A 15,287-nucleotide genomic window follows, 5' to 3' on the forward strand; every position below is an offset into this window, starting at 1 on the left:
AGTGCAATATAAGTTCTATAGCAGGCTTAGGGCTTATGATAGCATGTGGGAGGAAGCAACACTTGGCCTGAAGAGTCAGGAAAGGCTTCAAAAATGAGGTGACACTTTATCACTTTATCAAGTGTCCCTGAATAAAGGAAAGGTATCAAGTATTTGAAGGATGATTAATTTTCCAGGCAGAAAGAGTGGAAAGGACAAGTTTAATTTTTGTGGATTTTGCTCTTTTTCCACTGAAAACATGAAGGACTAAAAACATATTTGATTGTATATCTCTTCATTCAACAAACATTTATTCACTATCTTCGATGTGTACTAAGCCATTCTGTCTTCAAAACTACAACAAGAATAACAGCCTTCACTAGGCCTCTAAACCAAAAACAGGTAATTTTAAGGTAACTAACCTAACATCTAAGTTTATATCTTCCATTCCAGCCACATTAATTATGGATTTTGCCTTTTTCTCTATTGCCTCTACCTAAAGAACACTGTTTTCCATCCAATGAACTCCCTCTTTATCATGTTACCTCATTCTTCAAGCTAAAGGGCCTCTTCTTCTTGGGATGCCTTCCAACACTCCAGTTTAGAAGATAAGCCCGGGACTATATTCCCATTATACTCTGTGTATTCTTCTCTCATTCCACTTATTACACAGTATTGTAATTGGTGGTTTCTTGGCACAACTCCTCTTCTAAACTAGCAACAGCTCCTTTTCTTCATTCTCCAGCTACTGTAATATGGCTTCCTAGGCCTCTGGCACCACCTCTGTCAGTCTCCTCAAGCTCTTCATTCTGTCACCCACATGTAAATGCTGGTATTTCCCAGATTTCAACCTTAGTCTTTGATTATATTATTTCCATAGGATAACAATGGCTGCCATTTATTAAATTCCCATTGGTGCCAAATACTTACATGCTAACTTAATCCTCATACCACCTAGCAAGGTATATATTATTTCATCTATTTCATAGATGGAAAAACAAACTCAAGGTCACAGAACTAGTGATAATAGGAATTCCTACATTTATTAAATGTTTACTCATTGGCAAGCATTATTCTAAGGACTCTGCATGTATTAACTCATTTAATCATAACTTTTAAAATAGGTATTCTTTTATTATCCCCATTTTATAGAAAAGAAAATGTAGTTACATAGAAGTTACATAATTTGCCCAAATAGACATCAACTATGAATTAAACGGCAGAACTAGATTTGGACACAATGCTGACTTCAAAATCTGTTAGTTAATAGATTCCCCTCTAAACCTATTAAGGTTTGCACAATTGTGTATGTTAATGATTCTCAAATCAGTATTGGAGATCTATGTTAATGACTCCCAAATCAATACTAGAAAATGAATGAGCAAGTTTCTCTGGCTTATAAAGAAATAAAACAGACTTTATGCATAGTCATTTTACTTGCCTTGCATACATTACCTTTATTAGGCTCTTTTCATCAATCTTGTAGTAGTCGTCAAGCTTTTTTTCAACAAGCTGTGCAAGCTTACTGGCATTATCTAGAGGTTTACTAGAAATGGAAAAAAGGATCAAACAATTATCTTTCTTTCAGTGTATACTTTATAATATCATGAAGTTTAATTCTAAAATTAAACCGGAATTTTAAAAATGTTTACAAAATGAAAAATTATTTTATAAACATCTAAAAGTTCAGATAATATATCAAATAATGTTATATCGATATATTTGGAATTTACAAGGAAAAACCTTATTATATCTGCTTCAGATTTTTTAATATAAAGGAAATAAAATATTACATGTAAAGTTGCAGTTCTTTTTATTCCGCTCCTAAGTCCTGGTCCTCTCCCATACCCCTGCCTCAAACCAAGGCAACCATTATAATTAATTTCACGTGTATTCTCCCTCCAGTCATTTCTGTTTCATATGTGTGTGTGTGTGTTTGAGATTTATCTACATTGACATTGACACACATATCAGATTTATTCATTTTATCTCCTATATAGTATTCCATCATGATTATATTGGATTCTATGTATCAATTCCTCTAAAGATGGACATATGAGTCATTCTTATTACACTATTACAAATACTGAAACAAATGTTTCAGCCATAAAAAAGAATGGATCTTGACATTTACAACAACATGGATGGAACTGGCGGTCACCATGTTAAGCGAAATAAGCCAGGCACTGAAAGAACATTTCGCATGTTCTCACTTGCTTCCGGGAGCTAAAAATGAAAACAATTGAACTCATGGAGAAAGTAGAAAGATGGTTACCAGAGGCTGGAAAGGTGCAGGAGTGGTGGGTGATGATTTAGTGGGGATGGGTAATGGGTACAAAAATATAGGTAGAATGAGTAAGATCTAGTATTTGATAGCACAACAGGGTGACTACAGTACATTTAAAAATAACTAAGAGTATAATTGGATTGTTTTTATCACAAAGAAAGGATAAATGCTTGAGGTGATAGATATCCTGTTTACCCTGATGTGACTATTATGCATTGTATGTCTGTATCAAAATATGTCATGTACCCCATAAATATATACACCTACTATGTATCCACAAAAATTACTTAAGAAAAAAGAGAGAGAAAGAAAAAGCCTCTTCACCAGCACAACAACCTCAAAAATGGGAGGTCTCATTGTGAGGGCTTCAAAGTTTTACAGAATCTTTAGGTTTTATACCATAAAAATAAATAATGTAACATCTATAAAGGGTAATTCATTAAACTCTTTGTACAATATTTTCAAAAGAAAGAAACTTCATTTTAAAATTATACTTTAAAGTCTATAAAGCATAAAGGAATATTTTGTGAAAACAGGTAGAATTTTAAAAGACAGGATTACAGATTATTTATTAGCATCACTCAAAACTAGCCCCCATGTGAGCGATAAAATTATAAATTGGCTATATTTACTCATTTCCCTGAACATAACCAATCACCAACAGTAGAAGCTTCAACAGTTACTAAACTCTTAACAGGAGCCAAACCACTTAGCTCAGCTCCACTGAGTCCAGAATGCAATTAGCACATCTCTTATAAGAAAAAGGTAATCCCAGCACTTTCGGAGGCAGAGGCAGGCGGATTGCTTGAGCCCCAGGAGTTTGAAACCAGCCTGGGCAACATAGAGAGACCCCCATCTCAAAAAAAAAAAAGGAAAGAAAGAAAGAAAAAGAATGTTTCTAATACCCAAGGTATGAATAAAGAGCTTGTCTGGTAATACCTGAATTAAGGAGATAACTTAATCTCCAAGGAGATCACTATACTTTTTCTAAGTACTAATAGTGGAATTTTTAAATGGTAAGTGAAGAGTAATGTGACTTAAAGTACTGCATGAATTTAAAATTAAACAGTTCAGCCAGCTAACTTGACAAATGCCAATGTTCAAATTAAAGGACTTTTAAAAAGACAAATGAGTAATACTTACTACGAGTAGTGCAATATATTTACTACCATATTTATTAGTGCTGAATGCTTTACAGATATTAATTCATTTAATTCTCAAAACAACTGTATATGGTAGGTATTATTATCATTCTTATTTCATAGATAAGGAAACTGAGGCGAGAGGGTCACACATGAACTAGCAGACCAAAATTAAAACTAAAACTGCCTGGCACACACAACAAACAACGTGGATGACTCTCAGAAAATAAAGTTGAGCAAAGAAGTCAAAAACAAAAAATATCATGTGGTTCCATTTATACCAGTTCAAAATCAGGCAAAATTAAACTATGTGTTAAAAGTCAGATGGTAGTCATCTCTAGGGAAGAAAAGGGACGGGAGAGCTGGGAGGGATCACGGGAGAGGCCTCTGAGATGCTGTTAATGTTCTATTTTTTTGACCTTGGTAGGGTTAGATGGATATGTTCATTTTGGAATGAATTAACACGCCATATCTAGCACGTCCTCAAACAATGTCATTTTGTTCGTCATCTCAATATAATGCTGAGGAAAAAGAAAAAAAGATTCCTGGCTGGCCACTGTCTGTGTGGCATTTGCATGATTCCTCCACGTCTGCATGGGTTTTCTCCCGGTATTCTGGTTTCCTCCCACATCCCAAAGATGTGCAGCATGTTTGGTTAACTGGCATGTCTAAATTGTCCCAGTCCGAGTGAGTGTGGATGTGTGTGTAGTGTGCCCTGCAATGGGATGGTATCCTAATCTGGGTGGGTTTCTGCCTTGTGCCATGAGCTGCTGGGGTGAGCTCTGGCCATCCTTCTAATGAGCCTGAACTAGAATAACTGGGCAAAAAATGATCCTGTTTTTATTAATCTTTCTTAAATGTACATATAGTCACATTTCTTTCAATGTTTAATATTAGAAGTGTTTCAGGTCTTTATGTAGAAGTCTGGTGACATTACATAACCAAGCAACTTAATTCTTGTTTATATCAATTAGCCTATGGTAAAACTGGTTTTGTCAGTTTACGAGAACCCATCAACAACATTAAGTGAGGACTTACTGTATAGACAATTTAGGCACTTTATAGTAAACTTCATTTTTAAAAAGAAGTATATAAGTCAAGGTATATAGTACTAAAGTTAAAATTTTACCCCTTAAGAAAACCCCAAAATTTATTTAGAATAGGCACAGAGATTAGATACTATAGATACTTAGACATTGTAACAGGTATCCATAGAATATGGTCATTTAAATTTGCTGGTGATTTAATGAAAAACATTAACTGTAACACTGTATTCCCTATGTGACAATAAAGACATTTCCTCTAAGCATTCTTTAAACTGATGAAAAACTGTCTGTAAATTGTACCAAATTTAGGCTCTGAAATTCAGTAACAGAAGCTATTTGCTATTTTGAAATTTAAACCACAAGCTTTAAATCTCCTATATGTAGAGCATGGTAATTACACAAAGAAAATAAATTTTGCAAACCAATATGCAAAGGTACAGAGACATTACTTACCTCTATAATGAATGGTAAACAGGAAGTATAACATGTGCAGATGCTCAGTGTCTCACCTTTTATATCTTACTCCGGGATTTTCATCCAAGGTGGCACACACTGTAACTATCTGGTCAGCCATTGCTTCCATAATGGCATCTTTTCCCTTTGCATTACCAGGGTCTGGACTATAACAGTAATAGAATGCATCTGGTACATCAAGAGTATACACCTAAGTTAAGACAAAAAAACTCACTGTTAATCTGGAGACCTGATTTAAAAATATATATACATTTATATTTATGTTATATATAATGTATATATTATATATATATCATATATAGGATATACATGATATATATCTATATATGATATTATATATATAGATATATATCAAGAAAATGCAGCAACTATTTGGGGCAGTTAAAAAAATACTTGCACTAACCATGCTGTTTCCTGAAACAACTGTGTCTTTACCTTAATCAAATTTCATTTTCTCTGTCATCTTGATTTCATCCTTTATTTCTTTTCTCACTCTCCTCTCCTGCTTAGTCTACCTCTCTCCTTCAATTCTTGTTTCATATACAGATTGTACTATCTGCTTTTTACTACCAGTGCAACAGATGAAGGAATCTGAGATAGTCAGACTAAAATAAAAATCTAACTCCTAGCACAGAGAAACACAACATTACCAAAATCGGCCTATATCTCAGACATAAATTATAAACCCTAACCCATTAGAGAGTAACCCAAAAATCTCCCATAGTTAGTACGTGTCTTCAGTTCTTTAGCTTATACTCTTCATGTCCTTAAAATAAGAGACATACTTCCCCAAAAGACATGGCATTGTGCCAGACATAATATAAATCTTACTATACGTACGTACAGCAAAACCTCACAGATACATTCATTTATTCAATTAACAAAATAATTTACTTATGTACAAAGAACTGGATTAGAGGATTTGGAGGATACAAAAGCAGGAGCTCCCTAAATGGTATTGAGAGTTCCCCGCTAAACTAAATTTTGTTGTTTTTTAAACAACGATAATTTATCTTAAACTATGAAAATTTATTGTAAGTGAAAGTAGGCAAGTAATAAACATTATAGGTTAAGTAATGAATTATGAATAAACTTCTTGCATTTCCTTTTACACAGTTATTCATTTCTCTGGACATAACCCAGCACCAACAACAGCAGCCTGAACATAGATGAAAATTTAGCTGTGGCTCATCCACTTATCTCTTTCCTGCTCAAAGGCTAGGATGCTGTATTAATTGTCAACAAGCACCCTACACTTGAACTGTGGCTTCCTCATAGTATAATATCCCACAGCAGGAGATAACATTATTCGTTTAAAAACATTTACTGCACAGCACCCAAGGCTTCTCCCTCCCACTCACTGATACCAGATTTAGCCACGGTCATGTGTAGGTTTGTTTTTGTCTTTGTTTTTTAAGATGGGGACTCACTCTGTCACCCAGGCTGGAGTGCAGTGGCGTGGTTATGGCTGACTGAGGCCTTGAGGTCCTGGGCCCAAGCAATCCTCCCATTTCACCCTCCCACATAGCTAGGACCACAGGTATGTGCCACCACACCTGGTTAATTCCTTTTTTAAGTTTCTTTGTAGAGACAAGGTCTCACTTTGTCACCCAGGCTGGTCTAGTACTCCTGGGCTCAAGCAATCCTTCCGCCTCGGCCTCCTAAAGGGCTGGGATTACAGATGTGAGCCACTGTGCTCAGCCTGGAATGTATGTAGAAGATACACATGCCACTTTCCAGCAGAAGCTTTAAAAGCCATTGTGTGGCTCCACTATTTTCTCTTTTCCCTTGGCTATGTCCCAGACTAGCCCTTCGGCCTCAGTACTAGAATGTAGAGGATGTAGAGCAAAGCCCCAGCCAAACAACAATGGACAACACAAATGAGAAATAAACCTTTGTTGTAGTAATGCACTGAGATCTGGGGGGTTCCTACCACAAATTAATCTAAGCTATCTAATACCCCAATGTACCAAAGATAATCTGGGGGCTGGTTCTCATTCTATACTCACATTTCCTCCATTTCCCTCCTCCTCTAACTCCTCCCCACTTTCCATCACCATCATTAAAAGTTTTTTAAGACTACTGCCACGTGCTTTTTTCATCTTTATAAACCCATAATCAGCTCCTTAAATACAGATCCTGTCTTCCATCTACTCTTCATGCTAATCTATAGCTAGCTTGTTTCTATCTCTCCAGATCCCTTCTAGTATCCTCTCTACTAACTGTACCAGACTCTCTGTACTCACTAAGGTTCACTGTAAACAAACTCACTCATATTCTTGAATGCTTTCTATGTTTGTCTGACCCTTGAACAACAAGGGCTTGAACTACACAGGTCCACTTATATGCAGATTTTTTTCAATAAAAGTTACAAAGAGTGTGCCTGCCTCCCCTGCCACCTCCTCTGCCGCTGCCACCCCATGAGACAGCAAGATCAGTCCCTCCTCTTCCTCCACCTCTGCCTACTCAACTTGAAAATGACAAGAATGAAGACCTTCATAATAATCCACTTCTATTTAATATTAAGTATATTTTCTCTTCCTTTTGATTTTCTTAATAATATTTTCTTTTCTCTAGCTTACTTTGTTAGAATATAGTAAATACAATAGACAAAATATGTGTTATTCTATTGTTTATGTTATCAGGAAGGCTTCCACTCAACCGCAGGCTATTGGTAGTTAAGCTTTTGGCGAGTTTAAAGTTATACACAAATTTTTCAACTGCACAGGGGGTTGGTGCCCCTAACCCCTATGTTATTCAAGGATCAACTCTACTTGCCTTATTATATATGTGACAGCATCACTTACTTTAAATCCTCTGAAAGGGAAAGAAAGATCTTCCTTTAATCCCTTTGACTCATGGAATCACCATGAGTGAGTTAATCTTCCTCTCCATGTAATTTCTAAATGTGTTGATGTCCAGCTTTATTTCTCTGAAGCACTGTCATATCTGACTTTACCAATCTCTCTGCAATGATCTCCTGACTTCTAGGACTCTACTTTTTGTTAAGGACTTTACGACCAGTTCCACAGTTTGCTGCACCAGCTAATTTTCTGTCATTATTTTTGGTGGAACCAGGAGCCTCCTACATACAATACAGTCCCAACCTACCTACAGAGAGCCTATCTTTCATTCCTTCACCTCTTATAAGCCACATTCCTGCTGTTCTCCTGCACTCTTCTGATTCTGTATCTTTACATCTAGATTAGTTTTACCTCCTAGGTTCTTTCCCTCTTCATTACTATCTTATAAAAATATATCCATTCTTCAAATATTTTCCCAATCTCCCAGTAAGAATTAGCCTCTCTTAATGCTGGTGCAGTGGCTCATTCCTGTAATCCCAGCACTTTGGGAAGCCGAGGCAGGCGAACTGCTTGAACCCAGGAGTTCGAGACCAGACTGGGCAACATGGTGAAACCCCATCTCTACTAAAAATACAAACAAAACCTAACAAAACCTCGCTCCTAAATGCATGAGATGATGGATACATTCCTTGTATCATTATACAACATAGATATGTATCCAAATATCAAATTGTATCCCATAAATAGGTACAATTACAATGTGTCAAATAAATAAATATTTAAAAAAAGAATCTCCCTCCTTTTGTGGCCGACTACAAGATGCTTCCCCAACAAACATCCTCCCCTTTTCAGTAACTGCATTTCAGTTCTTTGTGAAGAATAGCCATATATGCCCAGCTAAAAAATTTTCTCAGTTTCCCATGCACTTATGTGTAGCCATGTGACTCAATTTTAGCTAATGAGATAAAAACGAAAATTATTCTCTCATTCTTTTGTATATCCTCAAATGATGATGTAATAATTCTACAGTATGGCTGGGAGCAGTGGCTCATGCCTGTCCCAGCACTTTGGGAGGCTGAGGTAGGAGGATTGCTTGAGCTCAGGAGTTCTAGATCATCCTGGGCAACATAGCAAGACCTCATCTCTACTATAAATGAAGAAAAAATTAGCTGGGCGCAGTGGCATGCATCTGTGGTCCCAGCTACTTGGGAGGCTGAGGCGGGAGGACTGTTTGAGCGAGACCCTCTCTCAAAGAAAAAAACAAAATTGGGCCGCCCACCTTGCACATGTGCAGGCAGCAACGAGGCAGGTTGCAGCAGGGCACAGGTGCTATGGGGCTGAGCCATGTGCAGGCCATTTTCTTTGACCTGGACAACACACTCATCGACACAGGTGTGACAAGCAGGAGAGGCATGTTGGAGGTGATAAAGCTCTTACAATCAAAATACCATTATAAACAGGAGGCTGAATTCACCTGTGATTAAGCTCAAGATAAACTCAAGAAGGAATGTTTTCACCATTACAATACATGCATTACTGATCTAAGGACTTCACATTGGGAGGAAGCAATCCAGGAAACAAAACATGGTGCAGCCAATAGGAAATTGGCTGAAGAACGTTACCTCCTTTGGAAAACTACACATTTACAGCACATGACACTAAGGTCAGTGAGATGTCAAAGCTATGCTCATTGGAATTAGAAAGGAGGTCTGCCTACTTTTAGTAATGAATGGGGTCAGACAGACCCAGAGGGAGAAGATGAGGCTTGTGTCTGTCAGTCCTATGTCCAAGCTGTTGTAGGTGAACAGCAGAGGGAGGAGAAGCCAGCACCTTCCATACTTTATTACTGCTGCAATCTCCTTGGAGTACAACCTGTGGACTGTGTGATGGTTGGTGACATGTTAGAAAGCGACACACAAGGAGGTCTCAAAGCAGGGTTGAAAGCAACAGTATGGATCAATAAAACTGGAATAGTGCCACTGAAGTCCTCCCCAGTTCCATATTACAGTTTCTTTTGTGCTAGAGTTACCTGCTCTCTTACAAAGTATAGACCGCAAAGTCAGTATGCCCTCTTAAAGCACCTAAAAGGGCATGATTATGAATGTTAAGAGTCAATTTGGAGGGTTTGAGCTAAGAAAACTTAAGCCTTTCTGCTTACTATGGTCCAGTTCTAAGAATAATTTTACTTATGATTTAAGAGCCGATATTGTGAAGGTCCTCCTAACTCAACTGCTTTTAAGTTTTGACAACCAACCTCTGACTGGTATTTACATCTGAAAATTCAGATTGCATTAATACAAGTCAGCAGTGTGGCCCAGAAAACTTGAGGAAATATATTCTTTGCTAGTCTGTGACTGAAGATTTTAAAACTTATTTTATTAATCTTTTAGTATCTTGGTTCCATACCAAGCAGGATAGCTTACACATGGATGCACAAATGTAACGTATATGTTCTGGCTTAAAAATAGATATTTTTAAAGAATACCTATTCTAAAACATAGAGACTTATCATAGCAACTGGATATGGTTAATATGAAATAAGTACTAAGTCACATGCAAATCAAAGCATTTCATAGTGAAATTTTACATATTTTCTTTTTAAAACATAAACCATATTTTTGCCTACTTTAGATATATACATTTTTTATATTATGAATCTGATTTTCTTGCATGACCTTTTTTTTTTTTCAGGGGCGGGGGCAATTTTTCTGTGGTGTGTACATAACAAATAGATGTCTCCAGTTAAAAAAAAGCTGTTAAAATCAGCTGGGCACGGTGGCTTATGACTGTAATCCCAGCACTTTGGTAGGCCAAGGCGGACAGATCATTTGAGGTCAGGAGTTTGAGACTAACCTGGCCAACATAGTGAAACCCAGTCTCTACTAAAAATACAAAAAATTAGCTGGGCTTGGTGGCACATGCCTGTAATCCCAGCTACTCGGCAGGCTGAATCAGGAAAATCGCTTGAGCCCAGTAGACAGAGGCTGAAGTGAGCCAAGATCGCACCACTGCACTCCAGCCTGGTGACAGAGTGAGACTCTGTCTCCAAAAAAAAAAAAAAAAAAAAAAAAAAAAAAAAACGCCAGGAGCAGTGGCTGACACCTTGACACCTGTAATCCCAGCACTTTGGGAGGCCAAGAGGGTTGGATCACTTGAGGTCAGGAGTTTGAGACCAGCCTGGTCAACATGGTGAAATCTCATCTCTACTAAAAGTACAAACATTAGCCCCGCGTGGGGGTACGTGTCTGTAATCCCAGCTACTCCGGAGGCTGAGGCAAGAAAAATACTTGAACCTGGGAGATGGAGGTTGCAGTGAGACGAGATTGCACCACTGCACTCCAGCCTGGACGATGGAATGAGACTCTGTCTCAAAAAAAAAAAAAAAAAAAAAAAAAAAATCAGCATGTGGTGCTTTTTACCATGACATTTTCACACCTTTGCACAGTGAGCTTGTAGCTTTCTTATAGTCTTTGCCTCTTGTGGAAATATTTTCACTGTCTTTTCCCAGACACACAATGGGGTTGAGGGAACTAGACTATCTTGCTGGAGATAAGTACAAGCCACATGGCACCAAAAATTATTTTTCTTCTGTGGATCCATAAGAGGAAAATTCCCTTGGCGTGGGCCTACCCATGGAGGCTCCTGTTTGTTTTCTACTGACAATGGTTTCACCCATGTGATGAACCTAACAGAAAAGAAGGTTTTGCAGCATGACACTGGTACAAAAACAGACACTCAGATCAATGAAACAGAACAGAGAGCCCATATATAAGGCCGCATACCTAAAACCATCTGATCGTCGACAAAGCTGACAAAAACAATGTGGAAAGGACTCCCGAATCAATAAATGGTGCTGGGATAACTGGCCAGCTACATGCAGAAGACTGAAACTGGACCCCTTCCATATACCATATACAAAAATCAACTCGAGATGGATTAAAGACTTAAAGGTAAAACCCAAAACTATAAAAACCCTGGAAGACAGCCTAGGCAGTACCATTCTGGACGTAGGACCTGGCAAAGATTTCAAGACAAAGACGCCAAAAGACATTGCAACAAAAGCAACAACTGACAAATGAAATCTAATTAAACCGAAGAGCTTCTGTGCAACAAAAGGAACTATCAACGGAGTAAACAGACAACCTATACAATGGGAGAAAGTATTTGCAAACTATGCATCTGACAAAGGTCTAATATTCAGCATCTATAAGGAACTTAAATTTACAAGAAAAAAACCCATTAAAAAGTGGGCAAAGGATATCAACACTTTCCAAAAGACATACAGGTGACCCACAAGCATATGAAAAATGGCTCAAAATCACTGATCATTAAAGAAATGCAAATAAAAACCACAATGAGATACTATCTCACACCAGTCAGAATGGCTATTTTTAAAAAGTCAAAAAATAATATATGCTGGTGAGGCCGCAGGGAAAAGGGAACTCAAACATTCCGTTGGTGGGAATGTACATTAGTTGAACCATTGTGGAAGACAGTGTGGTGATTCTTCAAAGACCTAAAAAACAGAACTACCATTTGCCCCAGCAATCCCATTACTAGGTATATACCCAAAAGAATATAAGTCTATCATAAGGACACATGCACATATATGTTCACTGCAGCACTATTCACAATAGCAAAGACATGGAATCAACCTAAATGCCCATCAGTGGGAGACTGGATTAAAAAAAAATGTGGTCTCTCTCTCTCTATATATATATGTACCACAGAATACTAAGCAGCCATAAAAAAGAATGAGATTATGTCTTTAGCAGGAACATGGATGGAGCTAGAGGTCATTATCCTTAGCAAACTAATGCAGGAACAGAAAACCAAATACTGCATGTTTTCACTTACAAGTAGGAGCTAAATGATGAGGATACATGGACACAAAGAGAGGAACAATAGGCACTAGGCCTACTTGAGGGTAGAGGGTGGGAGGAGGGAAAGGAATAGAAAAAATAACTATTGGGTACTAGGCTTAGTACCTGGGTGATGAAATAATCTGTGTAACAAACCCCCTTGACATGAGTTTACCTATAACAAACCGGCACATGTACTCCAAACCTAAAAGTTAACAAAAAAAGTTAGGGCCAGACGCAGTGGCTCATGCCTGTGATCCCAGCACTTTGGGAGGCTGAGGTGGGTGGATCACCTGAGGTCGGGAGTTCAAGACCACCCTGAGCAACATGGAGAAAACCCGTCTCTACTAAAAAAAAAAATAAAAAAAATACAAAATTAGCTGGGCGTGGTGGCACATGCCTGTAATCCCAGCTACTCGGGAGGCTGAGGCAGGAGAATCGCTTGAACTTGGGAAGTGGAGGTTGCAGTGAGCTGAGATCGCGCCATTGCACCCCAGCCTGGGTAACAAGCGTGAAACTCCGTCTCAAAAAAAAAAAAAAGTTCGGTTTTGCTATGAGCCATTTCCAGAGTGCCATTATAATACTTCAGTGACTCTTATTAGAGTTACCATCTGCCTTATCTGTTTTTCGTATTTTTGGAAATCTATCATCATTTTATAAATATCTGCTTCAGTTCACTCGGAGCTTAATAAATAATGGTTCCACAGCAAGGCATCATCTTACAACCACAGAATTTTCCCTAGACCATTAGGCTAGACAATCTCATGATTACACTAATCAAACCTGGAGTAAAGTGGTTGATAAAGGACAAAAGGGGTTATCCAATGGTTAATAAATATAATTTAGGTTGGTTTTTGGTAGGTTTTTCTTTTAAATATTGAATAAGAAACTACTAATGTAAAATATTAGATTGTATGTTGGAATGTATGTAGTTATGTCTCCAAGTTTAATACTCAAAGAATCAAATTCTAGATTGTATCTATCTGTAAACCTATTTCTTTAGCCAGTTGTTTTCTATCTATTACCAAGAAACAGGATTCTGTGCCCTGTGAAAATATTCTTTTATGTTTACTTCTTACTCTTGATTTTTAAAAATGTGACTGTGTCCTAACCTGTCCCAGGATGCTGTTGCTGTTAACACTGAATGTGTGTGAAAAGGGTATGTTTGTAGTTCCAGGTACAGTACCCATATGGCCTTGACTATATTTTAGCTATTTAAAAATTAAGTTGGAGGATTTTGGCAAAAGTAGTTATGTGTGCGATTGCTCTAACAGACTGGTTGGCATGTGATGCTGAGGTCTTGCCCTTTCAGCCGTCCCACAGGATAGATATAAGCAGTGTCACATTCATTATACTATTGGTGAAGGTTCATCGCTCCAACATGAGGGTGGCAAATTTCAACAAGATCACTCCCAGGATGTTAAGTGAGCAGTTCTTCAGCAAAAATGAGGTAGGAAGAAAAAATGGAATAACTGAATAATATAATATCACATTCCATTGGCACCCTTCCTATGGGAAGAATTTTGTTATCTACCTTCTGAGTGGAATGTTACAGAAGATATTTTAAAATATTGAAATAAGCCTATGATTTTTATAATGTTGTTTTAAAATAATATTCCTTAAAATTAAAAAAAGATATAACAGTAAAAAAAAAAAAATCTACAATCATCTTAGATCATAAGGACCATGCCTAGGAGACTAGACCCCTGACAATTTCACAGAGCTAGCATTATCACCCTTATATAGCCTATTCCTGATTTCTTGTATATTAGGAAGAAATAAATTTCCATGTTGTGTAATACATTGAACGTCCAGAGTTTTCTTTTAATTAGTTGAGCCTAGTCCTACTTGATTTAACCATGACTGAAATAGTTTTTGAAGATGTCTAATACTTTTTAATCTCTTTATAGTATTCAAATGAGGGTAGGACATATATTTTGCTCATCTTTTCACAGCAGACTGCTTTGCATTTAACAAACAACATCCACTGAACATAATCTTGATAAATGCTCAGTAGGCCTTTGCTCATAGCTCAAAGCACCTAGTAGTATTTCATTTATATTCTCACTTGCAAACAATCAAAAATCCAAAATATTTTCAATGTAATTTCTCCAAAACAGTTAGATTTATTAAGCAGACCCTCTTTTTTTTTTGGAGATGGAGTCTCGCTCTCTTGCCCAGACTGGAGTGCAGTGGTGCCATCTCGGCTCACTGCAACCTTCGCTTCCCCAGTTCAAATGATTCTCCTGCCTCAGGCTCCCAAGTAGCTGGGACTACAGGTGCTAACCACCATGCCCAGCTAATTTTTTTTTGTATTTTTAGTAGAGACGGGGTTTTACTATGTTGGCCAGGCTGGTCTTGAACTCCTGACCTCATAATCTGCCCACCTCGGCCTCCCAAAGTGTTGGGATTACAGGCGTAAACCACTGTGCCTGGTCAAGTATACCCTCCTAAGACTCTTTGCAAGTAAGTAAATTAAAAGAAAAAAATTCTTATAGGAAAACCATTCACAGATGGGACCTTACATAATCACAATATTTTGTAAAGACTGATAAGTAGAAACTTCTCAAGGGCATTCTCTAGACATGCAAAGACAGGTTATTTCTATTCACCATCAAATTATTCAGATATCTACACAAATCATTCCTTCAAATACAGCAACTGCAGAATTTTAATAAATTCTGGGGCTAAAA

General features: G+C 37.5%; 1 protein-coding gene and 1 pseudogene across 3 annotated transcripts in view; one reads left to right on the plus strand and one right to left on the minus strand.

Annotated features, from left to right (window-relative positions):
- STXBP3 (syntaxin binding protein 3) overlaps positions 1 to 15,287 on the minus strand; it is a 68,857-nt gene that overhangs the window by 34,942 nt on the left and 18,628 nt on the right. For all 3 annotated transcript variants that reach the window (XM_054503571.2, XM_063664579.1, XM_063664578.1), the window contains exons 7-8: positions 4,964 to 5,118; positions 1,435 to 1,525 (exon numbers count right to left, since the gene is read on the minus strand). In XM_054503571.2, the coding sequence (XP_054359546.1) occupies positions 1,435 to 1,525; positions 4,964 to 5,118 (246 nt within the window). The remainder of the gene's footprint in view (positions 1 to 1,434; positions 1,526 to 4,963; positions 5,119 to 15,287) is intronic.
- LOC129006158 (N-acylneuraminate-9-phosphatase-like) lies at positions 9,064 to 9,808 on the plus strand (annotated as a pseudogene).

This window comes from Pongo pygmaeus, chromosome 1 (assembly GCF_028885625.2).
Source record: "Pongo pygmaeus isolate AG05252 chromosome 1, NHGRI_mPonPyg2-v2.0_pri, whole genome shotgun sequence".
Lineage (NCBI taxonomy): Eukaryota > Metazoa > Chordata > Mammalia > Primates > Hominidae > Pongo > Pongo pygmaeus.